The sequence below is a fragment of the Lygodium microphyllum genome, chromosome 6 (genome assembly GCF_053477565.2).
Source record: "Lygodium microphyllum isolate KBCC chromosome 6, Lygodium_microphyllum_v1.1.10, whole genome shotgun sequence".
NCBI classification, from domain to species: Eukaryota; Viridiplantae; Streptophyta; class Polypodiopsida; order Schizaeales; family Lygodiaceae; genus Lygodium; species Lygodium microphyllum.
In genome coordinates, this window is record NC_141140.1 from 127,397,144 (window position 1) to 127,415,592 (window position 18,449).

The 18,449-nt window shown below is 43.4% G+C and overlaps 2 protein-coding genes across 5 annotated transcripts in view; both read right to left on the minus strand.

The window, feature by feature from the left end:
* Window positions 1-18,449, minus strand: part of LOC148035105 (uncharacterized) — a 104,086-nt gene that overhangs the window by 67,177 nt on the left and 18,460 nt on the right. The window lies entirely within an intron of this gene.
* On the minus strand, window positions 6,971-18,288 carry LOC148035106 (uncharacterized). The gene is made up of 4 exons (XM_087680448.1): window positions 18,227-18,288; window positions 18,039-18,117; window positions 7,455-7,775; window positions 6,971-7,234 (listed from the first exon to the last, which is right to left on the minus strand). Exons 1-4 carry the CDS (start codon window positions 18,286-18,288, stop codon window positions 6,971-6,973), a joined length of 726 nt encoding a protein of 241 aa, XP_087536574.1.

An 18,449-nucleotide genomic window follows, 5' to 3' on the forward strand; every position in this document is an offset into this window, starting at 1 on the left:
AAAACACTATTCATCAGCTTCATAAAGGTAGCTGGTGCATTAGTGAGGCCAAAAGGTATCACCAAAAAATCATAATGCCCGTATCTAGTACGAAATGCTGTCTTGGGAACATCTTGTGCCTTAATTCTTACTTGGTGATAGCCTGATCTTAAATCTATCTTTGTGAAGAATTTTGCCCCTTGTAATTGATCAAAAAGATCTTCCATTCTCAGCATAGGAAATTTATTCTTCACCGTTATTTTATTAAGTGCTCTATAGTCAACACAAAGTCGCATAGAACCATCTTTTTTCTTTATTAATAAAATTGGTGAAGCCCAAGGTGAATTATTGGATTGTATAAACCCTTTATCAAGGTAATCCTTAATTTGTCTTTCAACTTCTTGGTGCTGTGTTTCACTTAACTTATATGGTGGTTTAGAAATAGAGTGTGTATCCTTATTTGTGTCAATTGGGTGATTTATATCACCCCTATCTGGTGGAAGGCCACTAGGTAAATCAGAAGGAAACACATCTTTAAATTCATCTAACAAACTACTTAATTCATTATTTACATTCAACTCACAAACACAAGAAAATTATTGTTTTGTATTACAGAAAGTAAAAGTGTTTTATACAGAAAGAGACCATAACATATATACCTCACAAGCTTCCTTCTTTATCAGCTTCTGAACCTCAGTGGAACACAACAAAGGATTATCAGATACTTCATGTTCACCTTGAATGACAAAAGTCTTACCATCCCTTTCAAATTCCACTATATTATGATGCTAACTACGTTTTAAGGATGGTTCCAATCCCCATAGCCACTCCCTCCCTAGAGCAATATCAGCTCTTTCCATGTTCATAATTTGGAAATCAAGTTTATCTTTATATCCTTGAATCTCAATTTCCAAATTGGATACCATTGTATCCCATATTTTATTATCTTGACCTTGCATCATACGAACAACATATTGATGCCCACTCTTTTGTTGGGAAAGTTTCAATTTTTTGACAAGTGCATGATTTATAAAATTATATGTAGCAGAGTCATCAATCATGACTCTAACTCTCTTTCCAGCTATCAATCCATGCACTCTAACTAAATCATGTGGCCCAAAGGTAGGCTGCCACATAGAAGTTGACATACAACACTTGTGTTGTACATCCATGTGCAAGACCTCTAAAGATTTATACCTTTCATGCCCCTTTAATTCTAAGGTCTGCACTACATGGATTTGTTTTTCTTTTCCCTTGCCCTTGTCCTCATCCTTTCCTTTGTCTTCTCCCTTTTTCTTTTGAGGGCAATTCCAAGCAGCATGGTTAGGGGATAGGCAATTGAAACGCGACTTTTCTTTTTTGGCCTTATCAAAGTCATCAAGACTTAACTTTGGCCTCACATATTGTTTCTTTTCAAAAGGTTGTTTTTTACCCTTTAAAAATGGCATTTTTCTTTTAAATTTGCCCACAAATTTTGAGGTTTCCAATTCCTTAGACTTGGGCTCCGTATCAGTGAGACTAGTGAGTGTACCTGGATGCATACTATCTTCATTAATTAATGCAAATTTAATTGCCTCTTCCAGCGTCTTAGGTGAACTCCTTTTTACTTCTTTTTTACAGGCTTTATCTAGTCCCCTAATGAATCCTCTTGTCTTTTGAAATTCATCTATTCCTTCCAATTTGAGGATTATCTCACGATATTCCTCCAGATATGTCAGCGGGGGTCTTCCCTTTTGTCTGAGATAATCCCAATCTTCCCAATTTCTTTCCATTTCATTTTCAGGAAGGAATTCTTTCAAAAAGACGGATTCAAATTGAGCCCAAGTTTCACATATTTTATTTGCCTCCTTTAAAGTTCGCCACCATTTATATGCTTTGGGCCCCAAAGTTAAACTAGCCTCCAGTGCTTGGAGATGTGGTGGAGTATTTTTAAGTTTATGTAAATCTTCCCATTTTTGGAGGAAATTAAAGATTGTATCCTTATTTCTATCTTTTTCCTCCCCGTGAAACTAAGGGGGTTTCATATCTTTTAGAATTGGATTATCCCTCAACTTGTGATGGGGTTCCTTAGAATCTCGCATAGTCACATCTAAATCTTTCGATGAAGATGGGACATCCGAGGTTTCTATCTTATTTTTATCTCTTTCTAACAATAAAGTTAATTGAGATTTTATTTCAGTGGGTGTTAAATAGACTCTTTTGGCTGAAGCTTGGTTATCTATGGCCATATTTTAGTGCAGGAAAGATTGCAGACAACTCCCGTCACGGTTACTCACAGCCGTCGCCTCACGCTTTTCATCACAGCTACAACGTGTCACACTTTCGTGACGTGTCACGATCAGCGTTTACAGCTTCGTATGATAACCTTCAACGACTGACTGACGGACTGACAGACGACGCGCGATTGACAGACGACAGGCTCTGATACCAATGTCAGGCGACGACCTTAACAGGCGGCTATGAAGAAGACGATGAAGACCAGAACAAAGCAGTTTCCTGAAAAAAAGAGCACGAGAGATCCGTTTCACCTCCCGGCCTTATCTAGTTCATTGCTGGCCACCCTCATCGTGATGCGATTGCCAGCCATCAAACCTTGGTGAGTCCTACTATTCTTGGACTCTCTTTGTTCTAGGCTCCCCTAAACCCCGTTCGGGCGCCCAAGACCCCGGACGGTCATCCTCGTGCATGTTTCCCTTAATTTACCTTATAATGTAACAACACCGAAGAGCTATCTCCAATGAGAATCTGCCCATGCGAAGGTCGCAGCTGGGCAACACCATCTGATGAAGGAATCATGTGCCGGGAGGCACCACTGTCTACGATCCACTCTCGAGCCTGGGGAGCTGTCATCGCAGCATCAGAAGCATTCGGTGTAGAGTCCTCAATGACAGCTAGATGAAGAAACCCAGCTGATGAGGGTGCAGCCATCGCTCCAAAATCCTTCGTGTCCTTCTTGTTGGTGTCCTTCTTGTCTTTGTCAGGGCAATCCTTCTTCCAATGGCCAGTCTTTCCACAAATATGGCATGTGGATTCTTTGTCCTTGTCCTTCTTTGACTTGTTGTCCCCCTTCTTCTTCTTTTGGTCCTTCCCCTTCTTCTGAGAGGCTTAACCAATGAATGCCTCCGATTTAGAAGCATTCTGTCCCTTCAATTGCTCCTCTTGGTCAAGACCATAGGAACCAACTCTTCCCACCAAAGAGTAGACTCACGCCCCGAAGCAATAAGGGCGGAGTAGAAAGCACCGAATCGTGGCGGCAACTGGGACAATAGTGTAATCGCCATGTCTTCGGAGGAAATCGGCTTCCCCGCATTCTGAACCTGCATCTGAAGCTGTCGAAGCTTGTTGATGTGCTCTCACAACGAAGAAGACTTGTTCACGGACAAGGTCCGCATCTGTACCTCCAAAGAAACCCGCTTCATAAGGGTCATCCGATTGTACATCTGATCAAGCTCCAGCCATATCTCCCGAGCCACCGTCAAGTGCTCGATGTGGGCTATCACGGCTGTAGTACAAGACAGAAAAAGAAAAGAACGAATCCGGGCATTCAGTTTGTCCCAGTGAGACTGTGCCTTGGCCAACTCTGCACGAGCATCGGAAGAGAGTTTGGACTCATCTCTCATCGAGGGCTGGTCGATCTCCTCCTGTACAAGCTCCGTCAAATCGTAGGACTCAAGGATGGCCAACATCATCACACGCCAGATGCGGTAATTGTCGCCATCGAGCTTCTAATCTGCGGGAAGAGCCGGTAAGACAGGCACCTTCCGGTCCATGATCATCTGAAACTCCAAATCAATCTCTGTAGACATCTTCACCTATAATGCCTTTACAAAAGCAAAAGCAGCCCCCTCTGACTATGAAAACGCAGCCTGCTAGGGCTCTTCTGCGTCCCGAAACTTCTTCACCCGCCCGCCGGAGGCGATGAAAAAGCAAAACTTGCACTTGAAAGCTGAAAACTCAAACTTCCTCCTCGTCAAACAGCAGTAAACAGCAGCAAATCCACGACCTGGACTCCTTTCTCGCGCGCCCACACTCGCTTCAGCCTTGTTCCGAGATGCAACCCTCCTACTTGCCCTCAAATGCTAAAAACGCAGCCTTGTGTCGCGATGGAAGCTCTTCTTCAGGTTGGTTCTTCACTCATCCAGCCCTTCTACACTGCTCTGATACCATGTCAGAGTGCAGCGGTGCGGAAGCGTAGGACTGAGAGAGAGAGAACGCAGACAGAAGAGAGAGAAAGAGACAATGGAAGATGAAGATCTGCTGTATAAAGTGTGCTGTATACAAAGATATGCAAATATGTACACGGGCGCAGTGCGCTGGACTGCGTGTCTCCACCTCGACGATGCAACCTGCTGTTCACCTCGAAGTCCGCTGCAGTTTGCACGATCTCCTGTATGAAATCTGCGAACAGAGACAGAATATGCGCGAGCATCCAACCTGTAATCTGCGTAAGGCAGACTGCTGAAAACCCGGCTATAAATAGCCAGAATCTGGGCGATCATAAATGGCGGGTCGGCTGCATTAAATGCAGCCGACTGTACTGGTACAGGTCAAACTGCCACGTGGCAGTCCGACTGTACGGCCAGTCTCTGATCTGCTAACATGGTTGTGATGCCTTTGTGCATGTACCTGTAGAACAGAGAACCAAACTAGACATGAAATCCATCAAGGGCATCCTCATGGGATATGGAGATGAGGGCGAGATGGGTTATAGAGTTTAGCTTCCTCGAGGTAGGAAGATAGTACGTAACCGAGACGTAGTATTTAATGAGGCAAAGTTGCTAAAAAATGCTACACATGGTAAACTTGACAAAAAGAAGGTCAAATTTCAGCATGAACAGCCAACCATTCTTCATGTGAATAAGAGAATAGGTACTCCAATGTCTCTCACATGCACCCAAAGAGCAATCCTAAGCAAAGACTCTCATGGCTAAGGGTTGAAGGGTCTCCAATGCATATCCAAAGTTTTGCCACCAAAATAAAGACTTTACAAGTGACTCTCTCCTCCACAACAAGTGGGAGAAGCAAAAGCCACATGCCCTCTCTGATCTGCATAGCATCCTAGCTCCTCCAACACTGCATTGTGGTCATCCACAAGGACCACACGAGTCAAATAAGCAAGCTGGTCGTTACGTGGCATGAGGACATGTATTTTTAAAACCTCACTTAACATGTGGATTAATTTTTAATCACATGGTTAAGTAAATGTTGCACATGTGAGGTATAACTGGGGTTAGAGTAAATTTACAAGCCCGGGACCCGAGGAAACCACAAAATGTCAAAGGCAAAAGTTACTATAAGTTATGTTGCACAGGTATTTTGTGGTATCTCATGTCAATTGTTGGCCTAAGTCATTCATTTGGCCATAAGTGTCAGTTAGTGACACTAGAGAAGTGGCATTTAATGGTACCTAGCGCCAATCTGATTGTCAAAGATGGCGCAGAGACACTTGGGAATGGAAGTTGCCTAGCCAATTTAATTATTGGCCAGTCGGATTATTTTTCAGAGCATTGAAATAATTATTAGATTAATTCTCAGTATTCAAATACTAGAAAAACCATTTGAAAAGGCTGTCACTTGTCAAAAAATGCCCATAAAAGACTAAAAAACGTCTTTAGAGGCTAGAGAGAGGAATGTTTTAGTGTATTTAGCGTGCAAGAGAGAGGGAGGAGATGCTTCTGGTTTGATTTGCAGCCTGTGGAGAACCTTTTGAAGCATCCAAGGGTAGAAGAAGACCAATCAACAACAGGTGACAGCATCTACACGCTGTTGAGACAAGGCAGCAGCAGTAAATGACTGATTTTCTTCAATTCTTTGCATCTACAAGCTGTTGTGGCAGGGCAATAGCTGCATTTGACTGATTTTCAGTCATTCTTCGCGACAAAACTCTGAATTTTCTCTCTACAGCTTTCTCTCTCGTCTGGACTCGAAGATCTCAGTATTTAGACCCTTGGGGGCTGAGAAATTGCAAACTTCTCTACTGTAAACCCTAATTTACTTTTCAGGGCTAAAGGTGAATTTCAGCTAAATTCAGGTGGAGGACTAGCCAACCATTGAATTTGGGGCATTTCCATCGTCTATGAAGTGGGTGAAGACCAATTAAGTACCCGAATCAAGAGGCAAATTTTAAAGATTTGCTAGTCACTTTGGACAACAAGGGGAGTTTGGATTGTGAAGGGGATCAGGAAAATCCCATTGTAAATCAACTTTTTCTTCAATAAAGCTAAAGAAATGCCGAAAGGGGCGCTAATTTTGGGGCCAATCCGGTGTGCATTGTCTAAGATCAATAGGTAAATTTATATTTTGAGATTTGCATTTATTGTTTGTTGCTGTAATTAAGTTGTAATCACGGATTTACCACCCATCCACAGATGGAAGGCTCGTTACAATTACGACAATGACAACGGCACGGACTTTCTGCCAAAACTACTCATTAAGGCACAAGCGCTGCATAACTTTGGCCGCCTCTGTCTCATGCTCATCCCACTCATTTCATAGAGTGGACACCACTATCTGGCACAAGGTGGACCGCACCTCATAAAGATGCTCGAGCAACAACATGTAAGCAAACCAAGTCAAAGAAGGCTTCTTCAACTTGAGTGTGTTAGAGTGAAGCAATGCGGATGCGAATGACCAAGACAGAGTGAACAAAGAAAAAAGAGAGAAAAAGAGAGAAAAAGAAAGAGACAGTGAAACGTAGAAAATCTGACGTGAGAAATGTTGTATAAGGATGCAGAAATATACACGGGTGCAGAGAAAATATCTGTGTATGTCCCCACCTCAAAGATCTCAGTCTCTGTCGGCTTCGAGAGCAGTCTCCACAGTCTGCAACCTAAAATCTTTGAAAACCAACTAAGGAAGACTGCTGAAATCAAGGCCTATAAATAGGCTAGGAAAAACACAAAAAATAATGCAAGTCCGCTACACATGCAAGCTGGCCGACTATGCCACCTCAATTGCCACATGGCACTCCTCCTACACCTGTCACCTACTACTAATCAGTTGCTCCTACTACTCTTGCACAATACATCGCAAGCACCTTTACCTTTTCCGTGAAGAAGGTGACAACTAATGTAGCTTTGTGGACCATCCTCTTCACCCACTTGAGCTTCCCAATGTCCTCCATGAGCAAGTCCAAACAGTGACTTGTACATGGAGTCCACACAATCGTGGGAAACTTGGTCTCAAGCAAACGGCCCATGCACTGACAATTCAATGCATTGTCGGTGACAACTTGCACCATATTAGAGGGGCCCACCTACAACCACAAATTACAAGTAACAATACTTGGAGGTTAGAGAGAGAAAGAGAAAGTTAAGCCTTTCAAGTTTCAACTTTCAAGATTCAAGAATGAAGAGAGATAGGGGTTTGGGGGGAAAGAGAGAATCAAGATAGATATAAGAGAGAATAGGGAGATAGATAGTTATGCATAAATTATAATGAAAGAAAGTGAAATAAATTTAAAAGGCAATGTATACCTCAATGATAGCTTGCCAAATGTGGTGGTAGATGAATGTGCCCATCGTTTTCCTCCCCCTCTTGCCAGTATTTATGGCCCGCAAAGAGTAAGTGCCAAGTAGACATGAGACGAGTATGTGGATGATGCTCCGTTTCTTACGATTACTCCATCTGTCAGTGAGAATGGAGCAACCATACTTTATCCATGCGGCCCGAATAGGATCAAGGGCTCTATCAATCCTCTTCTCTTCATCAATCTTTTTCGCACTCAGGTCGTTGTATGTGACACTGGTCCATCCTTCACATGGACTCACATTTATTGGGGGTAAAGGCGCCTCCGCCTAGCCGCCCATGTATTACTACACTGACAGTCACCACCACTGCACACTGCAGGTAGCGGGCACCTGTCACTGTCACTTTATTCTTTATTCTTTTAGTGACAGTTTAAATAAAGGAAGGCTCGGTCACACATTGTGACTGTTGGAGTTCCCATTTCTTGTCTCTCTCTTTCTTGCGCTTGCTCTCCCGCCATAGCTCTCACATGCAAGCTTCGATCCTTCCCCCCTTTCAACTGGTATCAGAGCTTGGCTTCCCGACTCTTGAGCTTGATTCGTGGTATTCTCAGCTTCCCATCGACTCTCCACTCACATTGGGTCTCCTTTCCGACAGCCATATCCGACTCCTTCGAGCTCCCGTCACTTCCCGACTTCCTAAGCACCTTCCCGGCCCCTTTGGGCACCCCCAAGGCATTCACACAAAGGTATTGCTTCACTCTTTACAGGGTTTACCTCAGTTTTCAGCCCTCTTGAAACAGGGCAGCCATTACACTTCCAGCTCTCATTTCATATGTGGGCTGCTCTCCCCTTACTGGAGCTTGTTTGAGGCCTTCCTTGGCTTTAACCGGACCCCTCTGAAGCTTGGCCACCATTTTTTGCAGCCCCAAGACCAGCATTTACAATTGGCAGAATCACGCAGCCCTCCCATATGTGTCTTCAGCATTAACAGTCACAACAGCAGCTCCCCCCCTCCATTGGCACTTGGAAAGGCTCCATTTCAGACATATGAACATGCTTTGATGCTTGGTTTTGATGGTTGATGTGTTGGCATAGCATTTGGACTGATTTAACACTGTTTTGGGACTGTCATAACAGTCCACAGGCAGTTTATGACAGTGTTACACTGACATTTGATGCTACAGCCTGTTTGGCATTGTCATTTGATGCCTGGTTGGTCCCCTTTGATGCCCGGATATTAGGGGAATGTATGCCTATTGTTTGGCAACCATTTGGAGCTGATTTTGGTGCTGAAATTCTCAGTTTTGAACAGTAAATCACTGCTGTACACAGTTGAGCTGAAGTCATTTTACTCATGTATACTTATGCCTATGCTTTTCGGGCTATATTTCAAGCATATATGGTGATTATTGACATTTGAGACTCAACATAGAGCTTGGTTTTGATTCGGGATCGTTGGTTGAGCTTGAGCTCGCTTTGCAAAGCATTTGGATGCTCCGTCTTGAATGTACTTATGGCATGTATGTTGCTTATGTCTGACCGGTCTTGACATGCTTAGCCTATACAATTACTACATGCTAGTTACATTGTTTGGAACCTATTGCTACTGGAGCTTGATCTTGGCTTGACCTTGGATTCCCGGAGCTTATTTGAGCTATTTATTGGCTTGCCAGAGTTGTATCTTGGGATGTACTTGATGTCTTACATGCTTATGGATGCTACATACGGATGCTCTACCGCCTACATGTCCAAGATATACCATTGATGCTTGATCTTGGACACTTGTCACTGGTGCTTGTACATGATTTGTTCGAGCTTTGTTGCTTGATATTTACGGCTTTTGTGCCAGTGGGAGCGTCTTTGGATGCTTGACAGCCATTGAGCAGGCGGTCTATACTCTTTGAGCTTTTGAGACTATTTGGGATCTTTTACCCTTCAAGATCATGCATGGTTCATATGTCTTGGTTTCTCTGATGCTTATGAGCTGACTCTTTGCTTTGGGTCCCTCTCTTTGTGAGCTGACACCTACTTGTGTCAACTCTTGGTAGTGGCAAGAACACTTTGCCCCGTTGACTGGGGGGTGTGCCTACTCACTGGCAGATGTTTGTATAACATGTTTGGGTGTTGGATTCATGCTTATCGACTGTCATATGCCTATGTTATGCCCGTATGATGCCGGCTTTCGTCTTGGCAGTATCTGATTGACATGGGATCCGATTTTTGGCACTGTTAGCTCTCATTTACTGAAATCTGTAATTTATTACAACAAGCATATATGTATAGACTGACATGGATTTTTCATGCTGAAATATTCTGAAATGATGTACTTTCACTAGTACTTGGTGGGTAGCAACTTTGGTTATACTTTTCTCCCCATTTTCTCTCGATTTTGGTGATTTTTTTGTCATTTTCTACAGTAAACAGCAAGCAGTTTTGAACTGTCTACAGTCTTCCAGCCTGCATTATGGCTAGTTCGTACTGAACATGCTATTTTCAACATCACTAAGCTTGATGGTACGAATTACTCTTATTAGAAGAGCCAAATTTGGCAGGTGTTGGTGCAAAAATCGCAGATCAAACCTTTGAGGTTGAGCGGGCATCCGCCTGCAACTATGCTAGATGAGGAATGGCTTGAGCTTGATGAGTTATGTAAGTCCACTATTGTATTGTCTCTCACAAAACAGGTTCATTACAATGTCTTTGAGGAAGAACAAAGTGCATGGCAGTTATGGGATAAAATCAAGAATCTCTATGACAAGAAAAGTCAAGCGAGTCAAATGTATTGGCTAAAGCAGCTTATGGATCTGCGCATAAAGGAGAATGTGACTATGTCTGCTCACTTGAGCCAGTTCCATGCTATACTCAAGAACTTGACTTCGCAGGACATCACTTTTGCAAAGGATGTCACTCCTCTTTTCTTGCTTGGTACTCTTAATGAGTCATGGGATGTATTCCGCACTACATTATGTGCCTCTACTGCTACCTTTAAATTATCTGATGTTGAGAGTGCTCTTCTGCAGCAGGAAGAGGTTAACCATAAGAATTTGGATGCCTCTCGTGTGTTGCATGCTATGACAATTAGAGGCAGGAATGATGGATATGGAAAGCATGGCAGTGGTAGTGGCCGTGGACGGGATTCTCAGAAATCTCGGTCCAAGTCTCGTGGGAAGTCACATAACAAATCCCCTGGCAGGAATGCAGATGTTACTTGTCACCATTGTGGGAAAAAGGGCCATGTTAGGCCACAATGCCATGAACTGCACAATGAAAGGCGCAAAGATAAGGGGAAAGACAAAGTGCACGATAAGTCTTCTGATCGCAGCATAGTGCCTTCAAAGTCCAGTGTTAAAATTGAAGAGATCAATGTTATGCAACCTAAGGATATTGATGATGATGATTATATCCTTGCAGCTTCTTCTAGTGCTTCGCAGATGACAGAGAAACACTCTATGTATGCACAGTGTTGGCTCTTGGACTAAGGTGCATCCTTTCATGTGACACCTTGTCAAGAGTGGTTTCATTCATACCGTATTGTTTCGGGTTCTGTGCGCTTAGGTGATGGCAGCTCTCTTGATATTGTGGGCATTGGTAATATTAGGCTGCAGTTTCCTTCTGGCAGCAGTTTTGTTATGCAGGATGTACGTCATGTACCTGCTTTGACACACAGTCTCATGTCAGCTGGACAGCTTGATGACCCAGGATATCATGTATGTTTTGGAGACTCTGCATGGAAGATCACTCGTGGCAGACTTGTGATTGCGAGAGGTGCCAAGGCAGGCAGCCTCTATCCCTTGATTGTATCAGCTTCTTCCCTTGATCATGTTTTGTCTGTGGATTCTATCCCCCATATATCTCTTTGGCATGCCCGTTTGGGCCATATGTCTTTGAAGGGAATGAAAATGCTTTCTAGTTTGCAGTACTTACCGCCCCTTGATTATCCATGTTTTGATTCATGTGAGCATTGTCTTTATGGCAGGCAAACTAGGTCTACGCATAAAAAGTCTGGTAGGCCACGCATGAGTGAGCCCTTGGTATTGGTACATTCGGATGTCTATGGACCCATGCCTTGTCAGTCTATGGGTGGTGCCAAGTATTTTGTTACTTTTATAAATGATTTTTCACGGAAAATTTGGGCTTATTCCATTAAGCCGAAATCCGATGTCTTGGTTGTGTTTCAAACATGGCTTGCATTGGTTGAGAACCAGTGGTGCCAAGTATTTTGTTACTTTTATAAATGATTTTTCACGGAAAGTTTGGGCTTATTCCATTAAGCCGAAACCCGATGTCTTGGCTGTGTTTCAAACATGGCTTGCATTGGTTGAGAACCAGTCTAGGTTCTCTGCTAAAATGCCTAAGGACAGATAATGGGGGTGAGTATGTCTCACGTGCTTTTGAGCAGTTATGTGATGAGAGGGGTATTAAGCGTCAGTTGACCGCCCCCTATCCCCCCCCCAGAATGGTTTGGCTGAGCGGATGAATAGAACCATTCAAGAGTGTGTACGTAGTATGCTTAGCCACACACGCCAACCACAGAGCTTTTGGGCTGAGGCAGTTAGTACAGCTGTGCATATCATAAACAGATCACCTTCTAGTGGTTTGGATTTCCAAGTTGCCGAGGAGGTATGGATTGGAAAACCTCCCTCTTATGCGCATCTCCGTGTCTTTGGATGTGAGGCATTTTTCCATGTGCCCAGGAACAAGAGAAATAAGCTGGATCCTGAGTGTCAAATGCATTTTCCTTGGTTATGGGGATGCAAGCGAGATGGTTACCGTCTCTGGGATCCGCAGTCATGATGTAGTCTTCCATGAAGACAAGATGCATAGACAGCCTGAGAGAGTTGTTGAGATCCGTAGGGTCATATTTCAAGAGGAGCCGAGAGCTCCCGCACAGCCAGTTGGATAGCCTACAGCTGCAACAGATGCTCATGGTCAAGGTGTTGGACAAACAGCTGGGCAGGCAGCAGAGCTTACCGTGAGATGGTCTACTAGAGACAGACGTCCACCTGATAGATTTCAGCTCTCGATGCATTACGTCTTGGTTACAAATGCAAGAGAGCCTTTCACTTATGATGAGGCTATGCGCAGGGGTGACAATCACTCCTGGGAGAGGGCTATGCAGTCTGAGATAAACTCCTTGCATAAGAATGAGACTTGGGATTTGGTTTCCTTGCCTAAGGGCAAGAAGGCTTTGCCATGTTAGTGGGTGTACAAGCTGAAAAGTACCCCTAGACACCCCAAGCCGGCATACAAAGCTAGATTAGTAGCAAAGAGTTTTAAGCAAGAGCATGGTGTGGACTTTGATGAGGCCTTTTTTCCTGTCGTTAAGATGATCACCCTGCGCTTAGTCTTGGCTTTGATTGCTTAGCTTGACTTGGATTTATACCAAATGGATGTCAAGACGGCTTTCTTACATAGAGACTTGCATGATGAGATTATATGGAGCAGTCTAAGGGCTTTGCAGAACCTGGCAAGGAGCACCTAGTGTGCAAATTGAAGAAAAGTCTTTATGGCTTAAAACAGACACCTAGGGAGTGGTATCATAAGTTTCATGCCATTATGTAGTCACAGGGCTAGAGCAGGAGTGCTATGGATCCGTGTCTTTATACGAAGAAAACCCGTGATGGTTCTTTATTGATTTTGGTACTCTATGTGGATGATATGCTGATAGCAAGGAAAGCTCATGATGAGCTAGATGCTCTTAAGGCTCGGCTCCAGAAGAGCTTTGAGATGAAAGATCTAGGACAGGCCGCCCACATACTGGATATGCGCATTAGACGCAACAGGCATCAGGGACTCCTCTACTTATCACAGAGGGAGTACATTCATAAAGTCCTTGAGCGCTTCCGCATGCAGGACGTAAAGCCTATTGGCTGTCCATTGCCTTTTTATGTGAAGGTATCACAAGTTGATTGTCCACAGACAGATGAGCAGAGGACCGAGATGGCCAAGATTCCATATGCATCCGCAGTGGGCAGTCTTATGTATGCCATGATAGCCACTCATCCAAATATTGCCTTTGCAGTTGGTGTTGTGGCACACTATATAGCTACACATGGCAAGAAGCATTGGGATGCCGTGAAGGGTATCATGAGGTACCTGAAGGGCACTGCAGATATGTGCATATGCTATGGCAGCCAGGATACAGGAGTCGTGGGGTACACTGACTCTAATTATGCAGGACATGCAGATAGTAGGAAGTCCACTTCCGGCTATGTATTCACATATGCTGGAGGTGCTGTTTCTTGAATGTCCAAGATGCAGAAATGCACGGCCCTTTCTACAACAGAAGCCGAGTATGTTGCAGCCACTGAGGCTTGCAAGGAGGCCATTTGGTTGGGTCATTTGGTTGCTGACCTTGGTATTGATGCTATCCCTACACTGCATTCGGATTCTATGAGTGCTATTCAATTAGCCAAGAATCTAGCCAAGAATCCGGTCTTTCATGCAAAGACGAAACACATTGAGGTGAGGTATCACTTCGTACGTGGGGTCGTTGAGAACAAGTCTATTGATCTTATCAAGATCTCGACTGACCAAAATCCTCCAGATCTGCTCACGAAAAGCCTCTCTACAGAGCGCTTTGTCTTCCTCAAGAGGTTGATAGGCGTGGGATGAGATGACGTCTTTCCTCATCCTGTTGTACCTGTGTACATGTTGTACTATCTTTTTCTTTTTCTTTTCATTCTTCACCAGGGCAGATTCGCCTTTAAGTGGGAGCTTGTTGGGGGTAAAGGCGCCTCCGCCTAGCTGCCCGTGTATTACTACACTAACAGTCACCGCCACTGCACACTGCAGGTAGCGAGCGCCCGTCACCGTCACTTTATTCTTTATTCTTTTAGTGACAGTTTGAATAAAGGAAGGCCCGGTCACACATTGTGACTGTTGGAGTTCCCATTTCTTGTCTCTCTCTTTCTTGATCTTGGTCTCCCACCATAGCTCTCGCGTGCAAGCTTCGATCCTTCCCCCCTTTCAACATTGGCAATGGCTTTTACCATCTTCTTCCATTGGTCTTGCTCTAGAACATTGCATGTAAGATTACACTCAATCACCGTGTGTGCAATTTCAATGTCTGCAAGTCGTTGCCTTTCCCTAAGAAAGACAACCAATCCACGCACATGACCGGGAGCTTGAGAGAGAAGGGATTGTCTCTCCGGTGCCGCATGAGTCTCCATGCGCTATCTTTTGCCGGAGCCGGATGCGGATATGGAGCCCCCACCAATGATGGTAAAGGCCTATCCTGCATCGGTTAAAGATACACCTACATTTGACGCTTCCTCATTAGTAGACATAGAAGTTGGTGCCGATACGCCACTTCTTCCACCTCTTGTGGATCCCATTGTCATCTTGGCAAGAATCTCACCCGCAATGTTTTGAGGGATTTCCTTGCATGGAGCAACTTACCCCACACCCCCCCATCTTGGAAAGATGTTGAAAAAACTGGTTGCACCAATTGTACAACGCTTCTCGCAATACTTGCACGTCCAATGATGGTAGTTGAACTTTTTTATGCCCCTCTCCACATGAATCACATACAAATTGAAGGCCTCGTACTTCTCACGAGCGACAGTGCCGATGACAGATGGAGAGGCCGGGGCGGGGGAGGGGGGGAGAGAGAGAGAGAGAGAGAGAGAGAGAGAGAGAGGGAGAGAGAGAGAGATGCTTCAGTCTTGACTCTTGAAACTTGAAACAAACTTGAAACAAAGGGAGAGAATTGGGGTAAAGTTGAAAGAGCAAGAGTGAGAGAGAGGAAATTGAATAGGCTTGAGTCTTAAGCCTTGATAGGGTGCAGCAAAGAGGAGAGAGTGAGAGGCTAGAGCTTTACAAATCACAAATCAATTCAAGTTTCAAGAAAGGTAGATGAGAATGGCAAATGCTTGCTGAATTGGTGTGGAAGTAGGGAGGAGAGACGCACGTTTTGTAGAAGGGTCAATAAAGAGGGGTCAAGAGTCAAACATGGCTGCTACCTGGATTGAATCCAAGGGGGGCTGGGAGACGAGGGCATAGCTTAGAAAGGGGGTGGACTAAAGTATCCAAGGCTTCTCAACCCCCCAAAAAAGAACACGCAGGAGACACATGCAAACGGAATGCCGGGAGCAGATACGATGGCCAATAAAGGCCTGTTTTGTTGCACAAAATCATATTGATACGTACTGTGCCGTATGGTATGAATTATACTGTGCAGACAATACCGTACGACGTACAAGTGCAACTATGGCAGTGGATCTTGCCTTACAGAGAGTTTGGAACATCTTTTGGAAGATCAAACAGTAGAAACTTGGCTTAAGACAAATTGGTATTATATAAAAAAAGTTGTTAATGCACTTGTGAAGAAGCAAAGAATAAGGACTAGATTGCATGTTGGGACTCTGCCTACTGCTTCTGGCAAGGCAATAGAATTTGCAATTAAGCCACCTATGCCTACGGTTGTACCTATTGTATTTGCAATGAAAGAGGGTGTCATGGATGAGTTAGTGAAGGGGATGTGCGACCTACAGCTGAAGGTTGCAAAGTTGGATGAAAAGGGGCAAACTGCAACCCCTAAGCCTCCTCGAGAGGGCTTTATTCATCAATGTATATAGTGTAATAATCATCGGTATGAGAGGGGTGATTGTGACATGTACCATGATGCATTAGAGAAGGATTTAATCTTTTGGAAGGATGGAAAAATTCATACTAAAGAAATAGATCTCCGTCCCTCTTTGAACTTTGGGAAAGGAGCAATGCAAAAATTATTGGATAATATGGCTACCAGAAACGCATATGTTGCATGCTACAACGTTTGGATTGCAAATAGAGAAAGTCCCAAGGTATGTTATGGTTGGTAGAAAGCCAAGATATAGTCTCATGTGATGCATGCACCTGAGAAGGGCAAAGTAACAAGGAGTAAATTAACTAATGCATGTACATGTATTCATAACATGACAAGATGGAACTCACCAATTGATTCCTTCTCAATGAATGCTTGTCTAGCTAAGTTACAAAATACAAATGTAATTGTGGAGGAAAAGAGAAAGAGAGATGAGGATACTATACGGGCTTCAAAAAGAGTAACATGTTAAAATCTTGAGCAACCTGAGGCTTCAGTTCAACCTACTCCTAAGCATATAATGGAGAATGCATCTCAAGAAAAGAAACAGGACGGAAAGAAAAAGGATAAATAGCCAGGCCACAAGCGACAATCTATTATTGAGATTGCAACAAATATAAAAAAGGTACTTGAAGAGCGTATTCTTAATAGCGTGGTAGTATTTACTCTTAGTTAGGGAGGTGCTTGGTATTGCAAAGCGTGACTTTCATGATAAAATTATTGACATTGCAAATGCTATGGTGCAAATAGAAGAAGAGTTTGGCTTGCAAGGCATATAAGCTAATTGTGTGAATGAAAAGGCTATTGTTTTGAATATAGTTGACACTAAAAAAGTGGTAGTTGAGGATGCAAAGATTGATGTATTGGCTGAAAACTCAATTATTTGCAGGGATACCTCAAAGAGGAGTCAAGTGGGTTCAGCATAATAATGATGAGTTGTCTAATGTTGCACATGTGTTTCTAGCATATGCATTGCCTAAGGATATTATAGATACAATGGTAGAGGAGGACGTACTAATTAAGAATGATGTGCATGCTTTGCTTGTAAATGTAGCTAATACATTGATAGTGATTGAAGAGGATGCTTTGACTATGAGTGCAGACAAAATTTTGCTAGGAAGTAAAGATGATGTTTTGAATGCGAATGCATAAGATACAAAAGTAGTGATTGATGATTTAGTTTTGTGAAGGTTACAAATATAATGCAATATATATATGCCAAAGATGATATATTACAAAGTGATTCCCAAACACAAAATAGTGAGATATTTGTCATGTAGGATACTTCTTTATGGTTGCTTGAGACGGAGAATTTATGCTTTAATACACACGATAGAGTAAACAAGGATATATATTTTTCTATGCATGACGTTGCGATAACTGTAGCTATGTTTGATATACCAAAACTAAGTAAACTAATTGCAAAAGGAAGATGGGAAGTGGTAATGCTACCTTTTGATCCTGGTGGACTTATGGCTTTCATGGATTTGGATGCTGAGGGAGACATGCTATTTAGATTGCATGTGCTTTTAATACTACATATGATTCGAGAGGAAGTGCTTGGGTTAACTACATGTTTATGTGGATGATGTGTATCTGGGTTTTTGACCTTGGAGATATCTCTATGTTGATATGCATGATTTTTTGAAAGATAAGGGAGATGCTATTTGGGCTATATGTGCTTTTGATACCCTATGATTCGAGAGAGGGAGTGCTTAGGTTAACTACATGTTTATGTGGATGCCGTGTATCTAAGTTTTTTATCTTGGAGGTATCCTTATATTGATATACATGATTTTCTGAGAGATGAGTATTTCATCAGAGTGCAGCCATGCAGAAGCGTGGGACCAAGACTGAGAGAGAGTGAACGCAGAAAGAAGAGAGAGAGTGAGAAAGAGAGTGAAACGCAAAAAATCTGCAGTGTAGAATGTTGTATAGGAATGCAGGAATATACACGGCTGCAGAGAGAATATCTGTGTATGTCCTCTATGATGTCACCCCACCTGCACACCTTGAGGACAGCAAGGCCTGATCACGATCTGATCTCCACGAACTGCTGAGAGTACCTGTGAATAACTGAGACTGTGCCAAAAGACTGGCTATAAATAGCCAAGAAAAATAGTGTCCAACATCAGGTCGGCTGCATTAAAAAATGTCAAAAACCTGTCCAACTGCTCAGCCTCTGTCTGACTGAACAGTCTGCTGCCACGTGGCACTTGCGACAGCTGACGTGGCGCCTGCAACTGCTGACATGGCACTCTGGCCGTACTGCTCTGCAACACTACTGTCCAAGGAATGATATCTCTAACATCCCCTCTCAGATCCTGGACAAGTCAAAAGTTTGAGGGATCTGGCATGTCTCCGAAGAAGAGCCTGGGGAAGCGCCTTCGTGAATAAATCTACAAGATTATCCT

Bases quoted from the DNA above. Each gene is read 5' to 3' on its own strand.
- LOC148035106 (XM_087680448.1), bottom strand. From the start codon at position 18,288: ATGTCAGCAGTTGCAGGCGCCACGTCAGCTGTCGCAAGTGCCACGTGG. The intron at 18,118-18,226 runs GTCAGACAGAGG...CTTTTGGCACAG, and splicing joins ACGTGGCAGCAGACTGTTCA to TCTCAGTTATTCACAGGTAC. The intron at 7,235-7,454 runs GTATACATTGCC...TTGTGGTTGTAG, and splicing joins TTTGGCAAGCTATCATTGAG to GTGGGCCCCTCTAATATGGT.